This window comes from Gymnodraco acuticeps, unplaced genomic scaffold (assembly GCF_902827175.1).
Source record: "Gymnodraco acuticeps unplaced genomic scaffold, fGymAcu1.1, whole genome shotgun sequence".
NCBI lineage: Eukaryota > Metazoa > Chordata > Actinopteri > Perciformes > Bathydraconidae > Gymnodraco > Gymnodraco acuticeps.
In genome coordinates this window covers 1,844,743-1,868,424 of record NW_022990021.1, presented here as the reverse complement: position 1 = coordinate 1,868,424, position 23,682 = coordinate 1,844,743, and the positions used below count along the sequence as shown (strand labels likewise).

Genomic DNA, 23,682 nt, shown 5'->3' with positions numbered 1-23,682 from the left:
CCAACTCCTTGTCCTCTTCCGTGGGGAATCTTGCCGACACCTGTTCCACCGGCTCTGGTTACTGTCCGGTCAACACCGGCTCCTGCCCGGTCCCCTGAGAGCTGTGGTCTTCGCCCCTCCTTGAACTCTGCCTTGCCCCCGGGCCGTCCGCCCGAGTCCCCCTTTTTGAACTCTGCCTTGCCCCCGGGCCGTCCGCCCGAGTCCCCCTTTTTGAACTCTGCCTTGCCCCCGGGCCGTCCGCCCGAGAACCCCTCCTTGAACTCTGCCTTGCCCCCGGGCCGTCCGCCCGAGATCCCTTCCTGGTCCTCTGCTGTGCTCCTGGGCGGTCAGCTCAGTCCCGTCCTCCTGACCCCCTCCACCCACCCTGGTGGCCTAGTGATAGTGATTGTCGGTTCGTCTTGTGTCATGACTAGTTTGTCGGTGAGTGTTCTGTTTTGTCTTTGTTTATATCCTAGCCTTGAAATAAAGGAGTTTTTTCAGCTTATATCTGCATTTGGGTCCTGCTTCCAACACACACCGTAAAAATTGTACCCGTTTTTTCAGCAATTGGCATAACATTTGAAGAGTTATGAAAGATTACAAGGAAATACAATTGTGTTTTTGTCAACATGCTTTTGACTCAACCGAAATAAGAAAAAGGCCTTAGACTTAACTTCTTAGGGGGATAAATATGATGGGCCTTAGCAACAACAACTAAGCATGTACAGACAAAACATTGACATACTATGACTATTTCCCAATACCCACACATAAACACAGGTGGTCAGACTTGACATTTAACTGGTCACATACCTTCTCTTCTCGACTTGCTGTTATGCTGCTCCATTCCTCGTTTGTTTGTTTTGGAAAAATGTACGTCATGTCATGCTGTTTATATATTTCGAAATTCTCTCAGAAAGATGCTCGACATCCTGAAAGCCTTTTCTTAACCGGGTAACACTCCCTCCGAGTAACACACACCGTCAAACAGGCTTCTTCTCTGGCCATAGAATGTTGCTAACTAGCTATTTAGCAATTATGTGCACTTATGTGTTTAACTTCTAATTCTTCTTTCCAATGTTTGTAGTAGAAATAATTACCCGTCATGGTGACTGCCGTTAGTCTTCTCTCTCAAAGAAACATAAACGCCGGTCAACTACGACATAATGACGCTAACAGTAGGCTAACTGGCTGACAGGTAATCACATTTCAGCTGGGCTAATTGGCTTTGCGCACGCGCGTTGTTATTACGCCACGCACGAGGCACTTGACAACACAAGCAAGGTAAAGCGTAGTTGATTATACAGAACTATTGTATGAGCCTTGATAAATAACAGTAGCCACCAGTAAAGGTGTATGTCAAGCATTAATCAAGATATAAATTCATTTCTAAATTGCTCAAAAAAACACTTAGTCTGCACTTTTCCTGCTGGTGTCCATCGTGCACCAAAGTTGCCTTTTAATGTAGGCCTACTTCCATCAAGATGAAGCTTACTTATATCAAAATTAGCAGCAATACAGGTTACGTGGATAGTCCCCTTAGATAGTCTTAACTATTGCAGGTTATTGAATTATTCTAATTATTGATCGTGTTACATTCATTCCCCTTGTTTATTATTGTTTGCAACTAATAATGTATTAAAAAAGCTGGTCATGTGTTATTGTTATTGTTATTGTATAACTATATAATGCCAAAAAATATGAACATGGATGGTACAAATTACAATATTCACCTCTGAACAGGAGCCTAGTTGAATATAGCCAATATTTGAAAGAATGTACAAATCTTGAAAGTTGTTTTAAAGTCATCTTCATAAATGCTTAATAGCTCATAAAATATATACAAGGAACGACTTTAGTGATTTAGCCTACTTGCATGTCCTTTTTTAGAATCAAAGTCACATTTTTGATTTATTAAAAGCTTTAATTACTATAATATAAAATGCAAAAAGAAATCAGCGATAAGAAATAATGTTGCCAGGGTAATTTTTATAATGAACATCCCTAATAATTCCTGATTTATTGTCCATACGCTGTACTGTAGTCATGGAGCCATCATCTTTAGTTTTGTCTTGTGAATGGAAGTCTTCAGTCTCACCCTATCATGCAGTACGTGATAACTGCTGAGGCTGTGAAACTGTCAACAGTGGCTCCACATAGACACACAAATCTGCTAAAACCTGCTGCTTCACTTGACATAAATCCAATCCCTGGGCGGTTGTGTAACTATGAGCATACACTGAACTCATCAAGGCACCGGCGGGGATGCCAGCCCACGCCTGATGTTCCCTGGACACAGTGTGTGGAACCGGGCTGGACCTCTGATAACAGATGGGCGGTGAGATACCAGAGCCCTGCGTGGCAGACACTTTCCCCCACAGACATTGTGTGCTGACAGCGATGAGCCACCTATAAAGCACGGGGGAGGAGAAGAGGGAGGGACATGTGGAAAGAGTGATGGGTACAGTGCTAGGCAGTAGGCAGCGTGGCTTATGAATCACCCAAGGGTATCAGTCACATAAGTCAGAGACAGAAGCTCCGGATGAGAGAAACTGCCAGAGGAGGCGTACAGTATGATAATATCCAAATTGGTGCCATTTGCAATTTTGACCCCCCTCTTATTATTCTAATGAAGTCTGACGCAATGTTGACGAATGTTACACTGTAATGCAACTTTGGTAAGGGATTGCATTGCTCAAAAAATCACAGGTGGAAAGAATATCCATCCAAATCTACTCAAAGCCTTAGGTGCCTGAGCTCCAGAGAGCACAGGGAAATCGTACTGAAGAGTGAAAGAATTTGAAAATGTATTATGCTGTTTAATAAAGATAAATACAGGGATAAACACAATGTCAAAGCTGAGGGCTTTTTTTTTAGGAACACTTTCTTTAATGTTGATTGTACACATTCGGTGACAGTACATATATTCAATCAACTGGAGGAAGACATTTTAAAAAGGTAGAACAAATCAGACATATTAAAAAGATAATATCATGAAAATAATCATGTTTGTAAGCTTCAGAATCAGAATTGAGGATGTGGAGTACACAACGGGTAATATTGGTTTTGTTCCTTTTCTATTTTCTCTGTAATAAGAGGTTGAACATGTGTTTTGTTGTGGGGGAAATGTTGGCGCAGAGGGTTGGTTCATGTGACTTATTGATGGATTAGTATTGAATAGGGTTGGGACTAGAGAAGCATGTTGCTGAATACTCTATTTGGGACATTACATGTTAATGGATGTTGCTTAATCAATGTCTGTTTCATTGTTATTTATAGCTTGTTTTGGTTTTCTTTGTTTTTTAAAGCATTGAGGGTTATTCTGAATTGAATAACACTGTAGTGTTCTAGCATTAGGTGTGTGGTAATATGTTTTACATTGAAGAAAATAAAGATAAAATACTCAAAGCTCCATTTTCTCAATGCTTTCATTAGTTGTTTTGTTATATTTCAACCATCTTGCTATTTTAGACTAATCTGCAAAATCAGTCAACCCCAAAAACGCTGAAGCTGCTTATTTTTAATGACTTGCTGCAACTTGCTGGTAATAATCTATATTATAAAATAATTCAAAATACATAATGCTTTGTGATCACTTTCCCTGTAGCTGGCTATCTGCCACAAATACACCATATAAATATAGAAAGGGCCAGGTATACATTTGTTTTGTTATTTTCTATTCATTACAGCATGAGCATGGGCATCCTTTGAGATGGCAGATGTGTAATAAAAGTGTCCACTTGTCTCCAAACAATATACTTTAAGATGAAGAAGGAACAAAGAGGAAGTGCAGTGCGCCCTAACTTTGCTTTTGTATCTAACACATTCCAAAGTGTCAGCATATTCGCAGTGTTAACTCTATCAGTGTGCTTTATTGCCACAATAGTCAGAACAGACATGCGATCGCCTATCATTACACCCCTTGAATGATTTCACAGCTCATAGATTCATTTGGTCCAGTGAATAATGCCACAGTATGTGCAGTGGTGCCAGTAATATTCCTACTGAGGCACACAATCCAACATTAGTGAAGTGGAGACAGAAGTCACTCCATTGCAATCCCCCGGATGAGTGTGTTTGTGAGATATGAACCGAGAATAAAGGGAGAGAGTGCTATCATGCTATGATCACAGAAGTGTCAAGGCCACAACGTTGCCAATGATTTATTATTCACATAACAAGCCAACATGGAGGCCTCCTGATCATGGGCTGTTAAGGATTTCAGTGAGAGAGCCGGCGGTTAGAGAGCGCTTGTTAGCCAAGACAACAACACTTCATTATCACCGGCAGAGACCACAGCCCAGACACTCGAGTATTTGACATCGGGAAAGCAGTCATCATCGTGTTTATCTCTCACAGGCAAAGTGTGATGTCTGCATTTCAGAATTCAGGGAAGCAGACATATTGGAGAGGATGTTTGATGAAGTGCCGGGCAGTTTACCACAGCTACTGATTCAAGTCTTTCCATCTTCAACATTTCCTCAGTTTTTGACAGGACGATGTCTAAAAAACAGACAACAGCTTCACGAGCTGTTCATCTTTGTCATCTGAGTTATGAGAAGTAGAATCTCAGCTCCGGAGCTGTGCAGAGAATATGAATATTTTCCACTTCACTCTGAATGAAATCAGAGGCTTTCTAGGCTTACATTCAAAATATTAAATAGGTAACTAAGCTTCAATTAAAACTGTCAAAATACATTCGATGTATGTTTCGGTAATTCAAGATATGGGTTCACAACATGATTTTCTTGTAATTTTATTTTTCAACAAAATGAGATTCAAGACAAATTATGGAAATCATATTTTTAAAGAAAAAAATCTACAAAATGTATTTTCTCTTATGTTAACATTATCAAATAGTATTTTTTCTAAGGGTAATGTATGCAAAACAATACATATTTCCATATCTTTGTAAGAAATCTAGTTCAAGGTGAATGTACTGTACACTCAAATGAAAACAGAGTTATGAATAGAAATGTCATTTCTAATCATAGATTCACCTAAAAAGTACACACTGTCCCTTTCACAGTTTAAAGGAATTGTACAGTAATAATTTGGTAGACTTCAGAGATTTGGATACCACCTTATAAGTTTGCTAAATGTATATAGTTTAACTGCTTTCACATCCATTACACTTTGATATTTTTTGCATCTTATTATCATCCCTCTTAATGTAGTTTTATCTGAACTTACTCAATTTCTACAGCTCATTCTGCTTCAGCTGCTCATGTATTTACTGTTTAAGCAAACTGCAGCTTCTTCAGAAAATAGTCTAGTTTGTGTGTTCATATCATCATTCTTTATAAATGTAGATTCATTATTTAACTAAATGCATTTATAAAACATGCCATCATTAAGTGAAGAGTGTCTGGTGGGTGAGTGCACACTGTTCATTTAACTTGCTTTGCCTTTTTAGCCAGTAATGAGGATTAATCCATCTGAGTTTGACTGCAGAGCATCAGGTCCGCACAGAAATTATTGATGAACATCAGAAATAGCAATAAGGAAGAAGCAAGGTTAGTTCAAAGAGGCTATAGACAAACTTGTAATGTGGCAAACGTATCATCCACAGATTATAACTGATTCATAAAGCAGTATGCGAGTGAATTGTTGCTATGTTACACTCGTTAGAATGGGATGATTGAAATTAAAAAGAAATCAAATCCACATGATCAATTTCTAAATGTATAAATTACAAACAGTATAATTCTCATGGAATCATAACCTGTTTTGCTTGTGCTGCTTTTCATTCTTAAATATACTATATATATAAAACATCCATAATGCAGCACCAGAACTGGTGTTTGCCAACAACATGAATAGTTTAACCCAGGTCATTGATTTTAACGTTACTTAAACTGGGTTATTCACATGTCTGCCATTTAAAATGTAATTAGAAAGTGTTGATCAGTGTGGCTGTCCAATCTCTGATCCTCTCGAGGTTCAGATTGTTTTCTAATCACTGTTTATTCACATGCAGAAATATGGTTTTCTGCCAGCATGCTAATAGGCAAAGGAAAGCAACTATTGAGATTCACTCTGATATCAGACACTGTTGACAGAAGCTACAAAAAACGAGAAGGGATGAATTAAAATGAAATAGAGCTGGTTTCTATCTGAGCATCATAAATGGGATAAGCAGTGCTGGAGTTAAAGGAGAAACATGTTGTTTTCAAGCTGTGTGTGTGCTGTTGCCAGTCACAGGGGATAGTATGTTTTTTTAGAAAAATGGGGGTTATACACAGTGCAAAGTGGACATGTCACTACAAACCAAAAAGAAGTCTCAGTTGCTCGCATCGGTTGGACCCATGTGAATAAAGAGTTTAAGGTGCCTTGTGATACCTGCGCAGACCATGAAAATTGACAATTTTGTTTGTGCCACAATCATTTTAGGAAGTCATAAATCATCTTTACAGTTATAGGTTCCTCTGCAACCTTCCATTTTCCATCCACACTGACTACATCAAACCATAAAACATGCCAGATATATTTAGATATTTTTAACAACAGCAAAACCTGAAACTGCTTAATCCCCACCTCCATGATTTAGGCGGCAAGCCACCTTTCTCCAACTTTCATGTACTTTATGTGAAGTTAAGCCTCTTTATTTTGCTCTACAATTTAGTATGTAATGTGTTGGATGTATGAATAATATGGAATCTAATTATGTTCACATGTCACTGAAATATCCAGGGATTTGCAGTACTTATTTTCTGTAAGGATGAAGTGTGTTCACAAATTACTTTTTTTTTACCTCGATGATAATTTCAAGGGCTCTGTACATCAATTTTGAGTTTTGAATTAGAGTTCCAGGAGCTGATAAAATATGCGAGCCACTTTTGTAATTTCAGCTCAGCTGGCAATGATGGAACACAGTGTTAGCAAAAGCAGCTTCTCATTTCCAAAAGCTTTTGTTCAATTCTGTGTAAACTCAAAGACTGCATGTCTTTCAAACATTTTTGCAAATGTGGAGTAGTTAATTTGCGGCAGTTGTCATGGTGAACTACTGTGCTGTGCTATAATGGATCCGAGAATCTAACAAGCTGATTTGTATCAGTAGTAGCCCAGTAGTAAGGCTCAACCTCAAATACAATGAGAAAAATAGTATGAATAACCCCTGTGGCCTCTATTGCATTTGATGGAGAGGGGTAAGAATATCAAAGCAGAAAAATGTGTAATTTACAAAGAAAGATAAATGGACAAAGCAATAGAGCAGCGGCATCGGCATTCATCATTTTGGAAGATTGTCATCTTAATTGTATTATGGTTTATTCCACGTATTCAACACAGAGATGTGCAGCTAAGCAGTGACATGCTCAGAATTGTAGTTGTGTCTTTGTCCGAGAGATGAATAAAACACACAATAAAGCAGATTCCAAGAACATATAACTTGTTTGATGTAAAAGGTTTGTTTTATGGCTCTGTAAAATAGCAAATGGGTAGGCACCATGCTCTAACAAAAAGCACTGATTACTACTATTAAAGGAAGTGTGGTTACTGTGGAGGTATGAGACAATTTATTTAAGGTCACATGAGTGCATCTTTTCATCTGATTCTAAAGAATGTAATGTATAAAAAAAATTCTGCGACACATATTTGATGACGGCTGATATTACAGTTTACTTTTTATGTTGGCATCTGTTTCTCTTCCTGTCTCGTGCTGCTGTCAGGAGGCTGATTGATACAAACTGGTGCAGCGGAGGACTCTCTAAAGGCTACGCTAGCTGCTTTGCCGTGTTCTTGGCTCATGACAAATGCAGCCTCTAAGTGGCTGTGGCAGGCTGTGATCCTGCAGGACCTTTCCTGTTGCGTATGAGCTTTACATTTTTTTCATTAACTCCAGGTGCGCCTCCCCATCTTTTCCCCTTCTGTCATCATTGGCAAGAGTTGCACTGCACGGCCCACTCTGAGCGGCGCGTTCACTTTCCGCTCTGTTTAAACCAAGTCCAGCGGAAATGCATGATAGACAATCTCTGCCCTACTTGCAGCTACACCTCAGAGGCACGCACATCATACGGAAAGAAGACACGTAGAAGGGCAAGACACAGAAGACAACCCTCTTTGGGAAAAACAGGGCTTAGGGCCAGTTCGGAATCTGCCTTAGCTGTCCTTGATGAACCTCCGGGCCAGATCCGTGGTCTGAGGCAGCGTGCATGGAGCTCTGAGAAGATTTATCTGGATGTTTGGTTGACAACTTCTGCACTGCTCATCCAGGCTGCACATGTCACTGCCTTAAAAGCAACGCTGCTTGACAAAGGCATTGTGGGGTTGTTTTTTTATATGGTATTCACTTTCTTTTTGCAGCAGTTCTTCTGAGGACGTTTGGAGGAAGTTCAGTTTGAGTTTGTTTGACATGTCACGTATTTTCATAATTAAACTATGCAAGTTATTGTTTGTTTATTTGGATAATTAGCTGCTCTGTCACTTTGAAAACAGAATGGCACTACAAAATTCAATGGATTTGTCATTGGCCCATGCTAAACTAATTCAACGAGTATCATGGAAATCAGGCCACTCGTTTTTCCGTAATCCTACTGACAGACAAACCCAGACATAATGGCGTATGTAAATCTACATAATAGCATAACAAACGCCACAAATCCCTGTTAAATAATGACAATACAACAATGACTTCACTTCCACTGCTATTGACTTGACAAATCAGTATTACATGATAGCCATATGATGCATTACACTTTTTAACATCATGCCATAATTTAGCAGAATGAAAAAAAGTTAGAGGCAAATTTGTTTCACTTCATCAATATCAATTATCCTAAAACCACACAAAATAGTCATGTGTATCAAAACTAAAAAGCCAATATTGTGTTTAAAATAAAGCAGTGTTTGTTAGTTTGATCATTCTAATGAAAGTCATTAAGACACAGTTTATCTTTTGAATTTTATCTGGGCCATTTTGTCTTAATAAAGTTTAATTAGCATCACGAGATCTGTAACAGATACATTCTGGATGCAACTTCTAAGGGTAAAAAGGTAGTATGGAAGGCAGAAAAAACCTAATAATTAGCGTGGACCAGTACATTATTGGCAAAACTCAACTCATTTTTCAGGACAAATGCTCTATTAGGAACACGTTGTGGATAAACTAGATTCCCTGATACATTTTTGACTGAATGTGTGCCTAATTTGATGTGGAGCATCTCAATTATATCGGCTCAGTGAATGCCTTATTGATTTCATAGAATACCCCAAAAACTAAAGACTGTAGATTATTCTATTGTTGAGTGAATCAAATCAAATCAAGTTTTATTTATATAGCACATTTATAAACTATTTTTGGTCGAGCCAAAGTGCTGTACATATAATAAAAATAGCCTACAGTAGAGACACTTTACAGAAAATACAACAGCACAGATTGTTCAGAATATCAGTATGAAAAAAAACGACACCCTCTATCCTTAGACCCTCACATCGTACAAGGAAAAACTTCCAGAGAAAACCCACAGTTTAAGGGGAACATGGGAGAAACCTCAGGGAGAGCAACAGAGGAGGGATCCCTCTCTCAGGACGGACAGACGTGCAATAGATGCCGTGTGTAAATCGAAGAGATAATACATTTTACAGCATATAGACCGAATGTTAGGAAATGCATGTGTCTGTAATAAGAAGATGAATCCACGAGGATGTCAGCTACAATCCTGTGGAAGCCATCAGGGAAGCAGCATGACGAGACCCAAGGCAGGACCGCAGAGACAGGTTCAGCCATGACCCGAAGTCCACAACTTAATCCAGAACTCAGGATAGAGGATCCAAGACACAGGACTACAGCAAGAGGATCAGCCTCGACTCCGGATCCCGGCGTAGATATAGATACAAAACAAGAAAAAGATTTGGCTGGGTTAATCGGAACAAGAGAATACACAGACAGAGAGGGAAAAGGTCATTGGATAAAAGTGAAGCCATGACAGCATCAATATGTATTGTGTTGTATTTTGTTTTCTAATATTTACCCCACCGTTATCAGATAATAAAGACACTTTTTCAGTGTAGCCTCGTGCAGTGACAATATTTTCAGTGCAACAAGCTAAAAAAAGAACCTGTGTCTTATTACAGCCCAGAAGGTTTCTATCAGATGAATTAACAGAAAGCCCAGAGGAGGCTCACTTGGTTCCTACAAACAGAAAAAGGTCTCAAGCCTCATTATTGCTTGTTATTAAATGTGTTCCTGGGCCATCTACTATCAACAAGAATGTATTTTAAGAGATTAATTTGAACCTCTGGGTCATTCTAAACCAACTAACTGCTCACAATGATGTTTTCCTCATTATGATTATTTCATGATTACATTACCGTGCTCCCTTGCCGTAGAAAACACAACATGGTCTCCAGGCTATTGAGAAAGAGAGGTGACAGTGTCACTGAAAGCAATTAAAAAGCTATCAGAGGGAGCTGAAAAGAAAACATTTCCTATTAGATTGCAAAGTTAACCACTGGCCTGAGTCAAATGTGGCCAAAGGAGTACTAAGATGTTATTACTCTCTACAGGCGCTGTGCTGTTATTCCTCTGTGGTGCTGGATGCTAAAGTAGGCTCAGTAATGACCACAAACGGCACTTTGCACTGCTGTTGCGAAGAGTGGCTGTCTGTACTCGACTTGTTATTGTTCACATGGACCCTCAAACGCATCGGAGAAGTTTTAAATGCATTAACTTTCTTTAGTGGGGTGAAGGGCTGTGTCCAGAAAGGGTCAAGGGTGTGACTGTCCCTGCCTGGAGGCTGTTTGATCAAGGGTAAGTCCCTTCAAAATAAGGTATTCACTGTACTTGTCTCTATAAAGTTTCTACTAATTAATAAATCATGCACCTGCTGCCACGCATGCAGTCACTATAATCATTCATCAGGCTAATTAATTGTTCCTATCAGAGGTGTGAAATTAATAGTTTGACATTTTGGGAAACAAGCTCATTTACATCCTTTCCAAGAGAAATAACATTCTCTGACTATTAGGTAGAACACTGGAGCCAAAAGAGAATTAGCTTAGCTTAGCTTTGTGTAAAGACTTCAAACAAAACGTAAAAATGAACCTGGCTCCTCTTAGCACCTATATTCAACATGTTGTAGGCTATTTTTGTTGAATGTACAAAGAATTTATTATTTTATGGTGGGTTACTTCTGGAAATCACTGCTCCTGCAAGCACCACATTCGGACCGAGTCGGGCGAACCAGGCTTCAAGCTAAGCTAAGTCAATCCTGGCTTTATGTTTAGCTAGCAGACATGAGACTGGCTGGTCTGCGACAAATGTGATTATTTTGCAAAATGCTAAACCTTTTTCTCTAATTCTCTCCTATTTCCTCTGTATTCACAGTTAAACACAAGTATTACATCTTTCTTATTTGTTTAGATTTCTTTTTTTGTGAATATTTGGTCGACCGTGTAATGTGTGTGTTTAGCACAGAATCAATCCGGAACAAATCATGTACAAACAAGATAAGAAGACTGACACTTAAACGCTGCAATTGATATAAAAGATCAAATGTATGGAGGATAATATCCAAAGCTAAACGGGCAATGTATATATGTATGTATGTATAATACACCAGTGTGGGTCCAGCTCTAATTAAAACTAAAACAGATGTTAAGGCTGGGTCAAAAGTTCAGGACCTACAATGGCAGAGACCAGATGGATTCAGTCTTTTAACAAAGTGTAATAAAGGAAAAAAGGATCAACTAAAAAACAATCCACAAAATGAAGGTGGATCTAGTTCACGCCGGTGGCGGCGGCAGGACTCAGGCTGGCTCGAGCAGCCACTGGAAAAACAGAGGAAAAAACAAGGTTACTCTTCAACAAAAACAGCAAGAGAAAATCACACTAAGCTAGGATACTACGACATTCAGCTCTACCGAGTGAGACGGAATTATCTGGCACTGGAGTGTGAACATGACCAGGGTTTTATGGAGGAGTTGATTAGATGAGTACAGGTGCTCCTCATTGTGAACCAGCTGAGCCTTCTAACGATCACCACACTGCACAGGAGAGAGAGAGAAGACAGAGGGGAGGAGGAGAAAGCAAAACACCTAAACCATAACAACAGAAGTCACGTATACCCTTTTAGCTACATGTTTATTAGATATGGTAGTACATTAATATTTAAAGACCACCAATAAATTGAAATCATATCTCTCTCTCCACAACAAGCCAAACTTGATTCTTGTCTCTATTGCAGTGATGTAAAGATGGTTTTATGATCAGATATAGGGCATTATGATATATATTCCATATAAACACGGCCCTCTCTTCTGAGCTTGTGACCCCGACCCATCAACATTTTCTAGACATGCCCTGAAGGGATTAATGTGCAAAAGCTCTTAACTTAAATAAATCCCACTTTATTCACACAATCTCGTGCTCAGCTCCTCATGCTCCAGTAGTATTCCCTGAGTTATCCCGTTTTCAGGGGTTAAAGGGATTCAGAGACCACAAGTTCTCCCTTTTCAAATGTGCTGCTTGAGCTGCAAAACAGTGTGTGTGCAATATAAGTATCGTTGAGTGTGGATAAGTGTTGTTACTGTCCCATCATTAAAACCCAGCTGGGAGTAACCTAAGCTCTGGACAAAGCAGGCCAGTCACGTAACATCCCTAGACCTCTGAGTGGAAGGACTAAGGATCAGATTAAACTCATGCTAGGAAGGTTGTGACACACACCCTCATACATGTCTCGATGAACCCGTGGTTTACCTTGACTCTGAAAACTGATTTTAAGCTCTTTGGGTAATAAGGTTGGAGAAGGGATCTAGCCCCTGGCAAGTGACGGCAACAGCAGCTGTGCTCAGGCTCATGTCACCTCCTCCATAACAGTTACATCTCAGGTACTGTAAGTCACCCTGACCCCCCCCCGAGGAGACAGGTCCCTTAAGTAAATGATCACGACCCGGGCGACATCATTAGGCAGCAGCTGCAGTGTGACAGCAGATTGATAAGCAGAAACACTCAACAGGGAAATGCTTACAGTGCTTTTAGAGGTGACAGGGATAATATGAGCCATGCACTTGTTATTCTCTGTGGAGCGTTGCATCATTTGTACGCTTCAGCTAAAAATCAAGATTTGTGACAAACCAAGATATGGAGTTTGGATGCGGCGCTGAGCTGCACTCGTCTTGAATTTTTATCATTTATAATAGACCATTTACCATGCTTCACACTTGAACAGTGAGCAAAGTTTAGCATAGTTTATCAAGTGCAACTACGCATAGCAAATAATCAAAAATATTTAGGTTGAGTTTACTCAGTAATGTTGTGAGTAATGTGAGTAACAGTTCATAAATCACATTTTTTAATAACATATAATGAAAGAATATTGTCATACTTACAGTAAAGGGCTTTAGCACATTTAATACCAATGGACCACTTACAATGGTTTAGCTTATTTGAAGCTAATTTACCAGCATCTTGCTAATTGTATCTTCATGGTTTATTGCACTTAATGTAAGTCGCTTTGGGTAAAAGCGTCAGCGAAATGAAATGTACTGTAGTGTTAAAGTACATTTTGTAATATCAGTGACTTTAAAACAGTGGCCATATTCTTCTGAGTCTAACTCTATGGATTTCCTATATTTAAGCCTAAGGCCTCCTTTGTTCTGATTGATTAGTTTAGTCACATGTGAATAAGAAACAAGGAAGTGTTATTGTTGTGTATTGACGAAGTGGGGATAACAGTGAAGTCCTGCTTGTGAAAGTTATCTGCTTACATCAAGCTGTTTCTTCTAAATATAAGTGATACAGCCATATTACATCTTCAAAGCCTGTTTTTAAAAGGACCATGAATTTGGACCAAAGATTTGTATGCTGAGAAAAATAATCAGAGTATACAAACACTTTAACGTGGTCATATACAAACGTTTTTAAAAGTTGTTTAGCACTGAAGAAGTGCAGGTATTGATCATGGAATGCCTGCTTCAATTATCAGTTCTTTAGAATGTCAACAGAAGGATACACATAAAAATGTCCACCGCTTTGAACGGGAATGTCATTGTACTCTCTCTATTTCTGTAACTATGTTCCAGGAGAGAAAGGAAAGCAGTGTACAGTAGGGGGCTGCCATCAATATATGTGATTGTATGCAGTGTGGACATTTTGTGGTGACCTTTATCACCAGGGAGCACTAATGGAGAGTTTAAGTTTTCATAGCAGTGTCAAAACTGAAATCATGATTGAAATTGTAATAAAAATTGTTTCCAAAATGTATGTTTTTTCTATTGAAAGAGTCAATATTTAATGTAGATTATCAGTGTGTAAATTGGACTCTGAATGTGTTGTTCTTATCTTCTTTTCAGCTGACAGTTACTATCCTCCAGATATCTATCCAGAAGTTGTGACAGCTTTGATGGGCTTCTTCCCACAGTCGATTTCACACAATCCAAAGGAAAAGTTTTGCAAAAAATGTCAGGTCATAACAACAGCTAGAACAACCATCAATCGGCTGACGAGCGGCTATTAAACCCGGTTGAACTGTTGATGTGAAGTCACATCACCAAAAATGGAGCTATGAAAAATTATAAATAACCGCTGAAGGGGAAAAAAAACACACAAAAATATAGGCATTTACTGTGGGGAGGTGACATCTGAAAGGTCCAATTTACCGACATTGTTTGTGTAATTAGGCATTGAGGTATTTGTGGCAGCATACGGACTTTAGCAGCTGCAGTCATCTATCAGCCGTAATGCAAAAAATACTGCTTTTCTAACTGGATCAGCAAAGCCGTACAGAGGAAAAAGTGTGGGTTGGTTTCCATGGTGAGCAAAGCTAATAAGCCATTGTTGAGTGACACAAACGGAGCTCAGAATTCCCCTGAAAAACTCATGCTCCAAGCACCAGCCATCTCTCATTTTGCCTTGACCCTCCACGCGACCCTCCACTATTAAACACCTCTATGATTACAATCTTGCCGTTACGTCAGAACGAGAAGCGAGGTGTAATTGCCCTTGTCTAGTGCATGAGATTGTTGCTTCTCCGATAGAAAAGAGACAGCAGGCCTCCTTCATTTGCCACGCAATGAAACTCATTCGCAGAATATATAGCGAGGTAATTGAGCGGTGAATTACTTTTTGCATCAGCACCACTCAATGACACTGATTCTGATGTAGTAATATATTATCTCAACCTATCAAATTTCACAAAAGCAACATTTTCTTTCCTCTCTCTCTCAAATTGTGTAAGGGTCAGGCCTTTTAGAAAGTACGCCGGGACTTGGTGATTTTTCATTATGTAAAGTCACGTAGGCCTATCTAAGTTTGACTTTTGAATGCTGTCATTCCCTAAAGAGAAGAAATAAATGATTTTCACATCAAGTAAAGCAATCAGGCGCGGTTTAACCGGGAACTCCAAAAATCTGATTATATCTGCTATAATTGAGACACTTTAGGATTATACTGTCGATGGAGGGAAAACACATTTATATTGTGTGATAATTGGAGATAGATGGAGAAATAGATCGTCTAAATGGAAAACGGGCAAAGAATATGTACATGAGATGGACAAAAGATAACAGTCGACCAGAAAAAAGAGGACAATCTTTATTTCAATCTTTCAAACCTGTAATAAAGTGTGACAATCTCAATTCCAACCCAAAGAGGAAGTTTGGCAGAGAATGGTAGGCAACTACAAAGACCAGAAGGCAAGGCGTGGGCATGGTTTCCTTTAGTGCAGTTTCACAGTAACAATACAGATAACTTCTGTATATTTAAAACAACAGGTGTGCTTAGGTTGAGGTTCCTAAGTTGATCAAGTTACAATATTTACTGAACTATAAAAGCACAATGAAATGAATAACAAATCGTCAAGTGTATTACTCAGCTACACTTTTGTTTAAAGTGTATGAGAATTGAAGATTACCTTTACACGATATTTAAACAGCTTAAAACATGTATAACTAACCGCAAAAGATCATCTTAAGTCAAAGTCTATTTAGGAGTTCAGTTGCGACTATAGGAGAAGCGATTGAAAGCTCAAGCTAAAGTTAAGATGTGGACTAAGAGTTAAGAATTATTTAGTCACGCCACTGTTCCCAAGGTCAGGGATGAAGCTAATGCTCATTCATCACCATGTGTTAAAGTTCCCTTGAGGGAAGGCCTGTTATAAGCTGTCATTGCACATTTCAAACTTCTAATTACTCTGCTGCACTGTATGTTAAATATAATGAATTAATGTGTCATATGAATAATGTAAAACAAATGCAGAGCGAATAATAATCTGGCAAACCACTCTGGAGGAATAGTTTGACATTTTAGGAAGAACCCTTACTTGCCGATAACAATTTAATGTCCGTCTGATGGATATACAAACAGAGCTAGCAGCTGATTAGCTTAGCCTAGCTTAGCAAAGAGACTGAAAACAGGGTGAAACAAATCTTTGACTGTGATTAAATATTTGAAAGAAAAAAAACTGCCAACCGGCTCACTAATGAAGCTACTATATAGTTTGTTTAATCTGTATAATAACACTATTGTATAAAATATTGTGGCTTTACTGGAGGTTAGCCAAGTTAAATGTGCAGGTGCAGTGACTTCCTGATAGGCTATTCCCTGTCAGTATCCAGGCAACAAGAAAACACACCAATTCTACACAATAAAAAGAAATGTAATTTTAAAAAGTGAGTGATATTATCTTTTGAGAGAATCAAGATAGCTGTTTTCCCTTAGTCATAGTGTTTGTGCTACGCTAACCAGCTGCTAAAACTAGGTTAATATGTTTCCCTTCAGACACACGAGTGGCTTCAACTTTCCTATATAAAGCTTGGCAAAAAGTGAATAAGCATAAATATTTTTAAAGCATTTTTATTTTTGCTAATGCACTAATCACGAGTGAGCTTTTAACAGTTGATGAAAACGTGCTTTTGTCTCCATGGAAACCACTGTAAATCAAATCTTGAGATTGCAACCTGAGTTTCGTGTTAACTTAAGGTTTACCTTTAATATAGAATATAATGAAAGGTGTTCTCAGGAGCCCCAAAATCCAACTGGATGCACTCAACTGTGCATTTAAAAAAAAAAAAAAAATTGTATTACGCTGGGTGCACTTTTCATGAAATAAGCTTTCTACTAGAATCCAAGAGCAAGCTCTAACCTCTACTTGATTCAAGCTACAAAATACAATTTAGTCATGAGGGAACTAAAATAGGATTGAGATTGATTTCTGAGCCTTGAGAAAACTAACAATAGGGAGTTATGACTGACAAAAAGCAATGAAACTAAGAAGAAGGAAGACAGGCTTCATATTTTGTACGCTCAGTGTACATCTCAGTGCATGAGGATTTAAACTTCAACCTGCCTACTGAATTCAATATAGCAGCCAGTGATGGAGGACAGATTGAAATAAGGAAACAGAGAGAGACAGTCTATCTGAGCAATATGAGTTGTTAAAAGCTGCAGGAACTACTGATGCATGTTATGACTGTCTGATGTACAGGTACAGACCTTCTACGCAAGGAATTCTGAGCAGGTTTCATGTTGAAAAAAATATCCATATGCCATATTCTAGTATAAGACAGACTGATAGCCATTACAACTCTACGTTTTTTCATCAACTATTTTCATAAATAGACAGTAACAGGTAGCTGGCGTTTGAAATAAAGTGAATTGTTTGACTATCTCGGCACTGAGCACCCCTAGAAGTAGAAGAAGCAGAATAATTATTTTCAGGCAGTAACATACAAAATAAAAAAGCACACACTTATGGCAAATGTTCCTTCTTGGGCACTTTCTTTTTCTACACACTTTAATCTATCACTTTGGGTAGAAGGTAGGAAGCAAACAAAATCATTCTGTGTATTCATTTCAAGATGTATTCAAGCAATGGATTCTGAAAGAAAAAAACGGGAAAAAAGGACATAATAGGGGCATTTAAGTGGTAACAAAACAACATGGGAAAGGGTCAAACATCAAAGGATAAACCACCGTTTGGTCGATCGTAATAAATAAGTGGTTTGTTTGATTCACAGTCATTCCTTCTCTTGAACATTATGTTTTTAAACTCCATCATTAAAAAGGCTTTTATTTTGAAACATGGCTTCTCTCAGCAGCTGGCCTTAAACACAGAACTGGAAGATGGGAGAACAGTCTGTGCTAGAGGGGCTTCGAGGGGAAGTGATATGAAAGACAAAGAAGCAGAACAGTAATACATCGATATGTCTTTGAGTTTCATGTCACCACATTTGCAGAGGCCTCTCATCCTCTCTCCGGTGGGAGCCCCTGTGTTAATCGGTTTTCTTCTCTTCGGGATCCTTCTCCCCTGCATCGTCTTCTTCGTTCTCTTCGTCTTCGGGGCCCTCCAGCTCAGCGGTGCGTTGCCTCTCCTCGTCCTCCTCCTCCTCGTCCTCCTCCTCTTCATCAGTCAGGCCCTCCCTCTTGAGCGCATCCATGTCATCTGAGCCATCATCCGACTCGGCTGTGCAGATGCCGTAGCACATCAGGCTAATTACACCCAGCGGTAGGCCAAACAGGAAGCAGCCCAGCATCGGAGAGCTGCGGAACACCGACTGATGTAGGAGAGCAGGAGACAAAAGATGAAAGGAAGACAATGAAAGGGGACGTGTGAGGGAGAATATGGAGACAAAGGGAAAATAAATGGGGATGGGTTGAGGGAAATAATGGAGTAAATGAGGAAAGCACATATTAGAATTTTGCTGCACGATTAAATATATTTCAGAAGAAAATACATCCAAGCTTGTTTACTTAAACCACTATGAGAATGGACTCTGCAATTGTCTTGAAACCCTTTACATTGCTTTGCTCCTGGAGGAAGTATTCAGATCTTTTACTCAAGTAATAGCACATATGTATACTTGTATACACACGTATGCAAGTATAATCAAGCAAAAGCACTACATTATATACTATATTAATGAGGCCTTATTATGCTTTTTGGCGTTTTCCCTTTCCCGTTGTGTGTTCTATATGTTTTGGTGCATGTAAATGGTCTGCAAAGGCTAAAATCCGCAATTCCCTCCAGAGGGAGTTTCTCTCCCACACACTCGACCTGAAATGCATGGTGGGAATCCTTTGTTCAATCCTGTAATTATATAATAATAATAATAATCATAATTGTGAGATCTGTGTAATACTCACTTCTTTTGGCTTGCACTCTAACACATTGTATGTGAGGGAGGGGCATATCTAAGAGGTTGAACAATCACAACAGATCAGGCCAGCTAACCAATCAGAGCACACTGGGCTCTGGTTTCAGACAGAGGGTGAAAGGAGTAGAGGCACAAAATACAAAACATATGTACCTGAAATTGAGCATAATTGTTCCTCTTTAAAAGTAAAAGTACTCAGAAATGTTTCACTTAAAAAGATCCAAATAGTTGCCAATACATTTTCTGACAATTGTCTCTTTCACAGTGCGTCTTCAGCATAAAACGGCACAAACGTGAAGTGAGTTATCAGGCTGTTTAATAAAAGGGTTACATGTCTCTAAACAGCCAGTGTTTACAAGAGTAAAGAGCCTAAGCTATTAGGGTAGAGTGAATTCAAAATCCTATTTAGAGATCCAAATGTGTTTGTGAGAAAAATTGCAGGCAGCCTTTTATTGTTTCAGTGGAGACTGCATTTTTTATTCATTCATTTGCATTCCGCCATTAAGCTTCGTGAGAGTGTTTAGAAGGCAGGTCACAAATCATTTGCAGAAACTCAGGCAGGCTTTAATATGTAAGCATTAATTACATTTCTGTCATGTATTTTCGCGATGTCTGTATTATGTTATACTGTTGTGTTCCGTCTTGTAATGTGCCGTCTTGTTTGCTTTTATTTAGTTTTACACTGATGACCATACTGAAGAGTGTTACCCTTTTATCTGTAATCCTTTGGTGTATTGTACATTCAGTTTGAACTGAAATAAAGAGAGAAATATCACTTGTTCAAACTCAGGCAGAGGTCCAACTTCATAAACAAGTCGGTCTGAAAATATGTTCTGTTCTAATAGGCTTACATGTCCTTGCTACACACTAAAAAATAAAACACAAACATCTGTAGCTTTATGTATATGAGCTGCATATGTTGTGAATGACCGTTTTTTCTTCAGTAAGATAAAGTATTCTATATTTTTCCTCTTCACTTATAACCTGTAGACTCAATATAATTTAGTTTCTGGTAAATGAAAGTGTCACTGCATTAATCCCCAAGGATCAGATAGATGAAAATACAGTAAATGCTCAAAGAGCTCAATCACATCCATGTCTCCCTGAACCTGCATAGAAAATGTAACATTTCTGGGACACTCCACTACCGCGAAACACGATCCCTGCGGGCACAACAATGTCCGAGTCACTGAAGGACAACTTCCTCTTTAAATGATCTCGGTGACAAATGAGTCATTTGGCTTTAGTATGGCAGGATACATCAGAGACAATGTACCTAGAAGGGAGTATTCGGTCACAACTTCTGTCAGGCACCGAGCTGAGAAGAAGAGAAATATTCATGTTGCCTCCAGTCATTGCCACAGGAAGAGGGATGGTAATTGCCGGTGTGATGCTAGATGAGGTAGAGATGGGTATGCTATGCTAACACAGCTGGCAATGAGTCATGGCGGTTAATGTGGCTGCTTCCTCATGCTCCTGTCAGACATGCATTCAGATAGGCTCTCCGGGGACAAGGTGATAGCTGCTGCCTTTCTGCTTCGTATCATATCGAGACACTGTTAGCAAGGCTAGCCGTGCTGATGCATGCAGCTCATCACATTTAAGAAAGGAAGAAGAAAATAAACTCTTGTAGGTTTAAGACAAGCCTTCCGAATGTAGGTTACTTACTCTTGTGGAGCTGCTAATGAGAAACAAATAAAACCCTGCACACTTTGTTCTTATACAGATCAGAATACTTTCTTTTGTATAAAAACGTTCCACTGATATGAACTATGAAACCGGATCTGACAACTTAAAAGTTAAAACATTCAATAAAAACATTTTTCTCACTTCAAGGTCAACTTCTAGAAGTCGCTATACCTACAATTTTCCACCTCTTCCGGAATAACACCTATAATTTTCCTTTAAGAGTTCTCCACATCCCTTTAAGGACAGCTTTATCTGTGGTTACAGTACAACACAGCTGTATTTACATTCCCATCACACCCATAGAAAGAAAAAAACACCAGTTGCCTTAAAAGAACCAAGTACTTAGAGTAAAAGTGGGAGGAGAAGCACGTTCAGCCTCCTGACCCTGTCTACTTGTCTTCACTCCACCTCATCCTGCTGCTGTGTTTCCTCATTCTCTTTTGCCGTAATGTGTTTTCTGCCTACATTGCATATTCTGGGCCGTTCTCCCCGTCTTGTCCTCTGAATGTTGTTTTTCTTGGACGGGGAAAGAGCAGGGCTCCTGGGCATTTGCAATATACAGTATTTTACCTAAATTGGCAAACACTGACAAGGTGAGGCATGGTGTGAAGCATATAAACAAGTACAAGGTGTTCAGTAGCATCGTAAAAATGAATGGTGTTTGGGTTGGGCAGCAGGTTACCGTAGTAAATCAAGATGGGAACAATAATATTAGGCTGATACTCAGGAATACTTTTTTTTTTAATCAAACAGTGGACCAATGACAATGTGTAATGTGAATTGTCATACAGACAAACCCTTAAAACGATATCTCACCTGAATTTGTGGTTTGTCTTTAGTTTATGAGTGTTTTAGCATCTTACAGCTCATTGTTTTGGCCACAAATTTCATTTCTTTGTTCACTATTATTGCTTTTTCTTCAGAACCTCAACTCCATATTTATGCAAATGTTGTTACGTCAAACAAATTGCCTTATTAGCTTTGTCTTAAACTTTATGTTTAGGCTTTATTGCACTGCTTCCAAGTGGCCTTACAATTCAATTAATTGCAGTTTACCTATACAGGGTTCATACACTTTTTCACCAATGATTTTCCATGACCTTTACCTAATTTTCCATGACCAAAAAAATAACTTTCTCAGCGTACCACTGAAAATGGTTTATTTTAACATGGAACAGGAAAATAAGGTTTGCATATGAAACATGTTGTGCCTATCTAAAACAAATCAAATAGGCTTACTAGCTTCTACAGGCTAAAGCAAATAAAATCTCTCACCAGCAAAATACCTCGACAGTTAAATGCCATTTTACTATATATACTATCGTCACATAATGGCATTGGATTGAATATACATTATAATTGTGCAAAAGAGCTATTGTGCAAATTGTTCTGGGTTGGTTTGGTTTAAATGAACCTAACCTAAATAACCAAATAATAATACAAATATGATTATGATATGACACATTATTGTATTTCAGTGACATTGTGCTAGGGAAATGTTCTTCGTGTACTGTAGCTACTTAAACTACTCAACAACTTACCATAATGGTGGATCTGGCATCGAAGGCCACACGTTTGATCCTCTGAATGAAGCCGTCACCTCCATTCGCCTGCAGGGACACACCATTTAATACAGACGGATGACGTACATTTCCCCTCTGTGGGACTAATAAAGGTATTCTGATGAGTTACTGTGTATTATATGTTAAACCATTTGATAGGAGTTAGGGACAATCCCTAATTAACAGAACAATTATCAATTTGTCAATTAAAACTTCTCAAAACTACTCACGCAGTATGCTCCCAGTTATCCAGGACTTAATGGTCAGTAGTACATCCCAGACATTTAAAATATTGTTTAATTACCCGCTTCTCTGCACAAATGACCAGCTTCTAGTTTACTCAGTCCAGCAGTTCTCTGTCTGAGCTCATTTGTGAGCAACAGCACCTGGGTAGCCAATGGGTGATCTGTCCCGGCGCTAATTCATCAGGATGGCCAATTAGTGAGCTCTAACTGTGAGCGCGCTGAAATGGGATGTTTTTTTTCTTTCGTGGAAGCATCTGTTGCACAGACCTATGTTTATGCCGTGCGAGGACTGCATAAGTAGTTTGAGAAGTTTTATCAAACATTTGTATGGCATTGTAGATGCTTTCCTATCGCAAAGGATAGAGAGCGGGAAACTGAAGCTTGCCTATGTACCACAAGAGCAGAAATCTGGGAAAAGGAGATGCTTTTTTTTTTAGGAATTCCCTTAGCATGGGAGATTCATGCAAATGTTTGTTCGGGACTCAACAGGAAAAAAATAAATCAACTTTTTGTGTTTCCCCAAGAAAGGATAAGATACCCATGAAATCTAGCTTTTACAATTATTCTGTCCAGTGTCCATTACTTTGTGTATTTCTACATGAAGCACCAACAAGCCTCATGGTAGATTTTACAAGCATGACAGGAAGACACTGAAACTGTCCTTGGTTTCAACCGGACTGCAGAAACATGGAGGTTTCTGTGGCAGCTGTTTTCGGTGTGGGAGGAGGTTTGTTTTACCAAGCAAAAAATAGCCGGGCCAAACAGCCAGAGGTCCTGTCAATGTTTTCCAAGAAAGAATAGGACAAGACCTCTGGCTGTTTGGCTTATGGTTTAATGCATGTGGTGACTTCAGTAGAGGAAAGAGATGACATTTTATTTCCAGATTACAGAGTTATGGTGTAATCTCAGTGTTTGAAAAAATGATTATAGATAATCCATTCAGGAAGGGCAACAGTATGAAATATAAACATGCAAAAGGAGATTATAAAAAAATACCTCATCTGCTAGGACAATGGACTTAAAATGCAAGACAACATGCCTGATTAATGGAGACCACTGGTGTGATTACAATGGTACAACATGCAGGGAAGGGAGGGCAAGGGGCTACTCTGAGC

General features: G+C 39.0%; 1 protein-coding gene across 2 annotated transcripts in view; it reads right to left on the bottom strand.

Annotated features, from left to right (window-relative positions):
• Nucleotides 1-15,488: 15,488 nt before the first annotated feature.
• tmx3b (thioredoxin related transmembrane protein 3b) overlaps nucleotides 15,489-23,682 on the bottom strand; it is a 30,791-nt gene continuing 22,597 nt past the window's right edge. For both annotated transcript variants that reach the window (XM_034214034.1, XM_034214033.1), the window contains 2 exons: nucleotides 22,302-22,370; nucleotides 15,489-18,471 (listed from right to left, as the gene is read on the bottom strand). In XM_034214034.1, coding sequence (XP_034069925.1) covers nucleotides 18,190-18,471; nucleotides 22,302-22,370 — 351 coding nt within the window. In that variant the 3' untranslated portion in view covers nucleotides 15,489-18,189. The remainder of the gene's footprint in view (nucleotides 18,472-22,301; nucleotides 22,371-23,682) is intronic.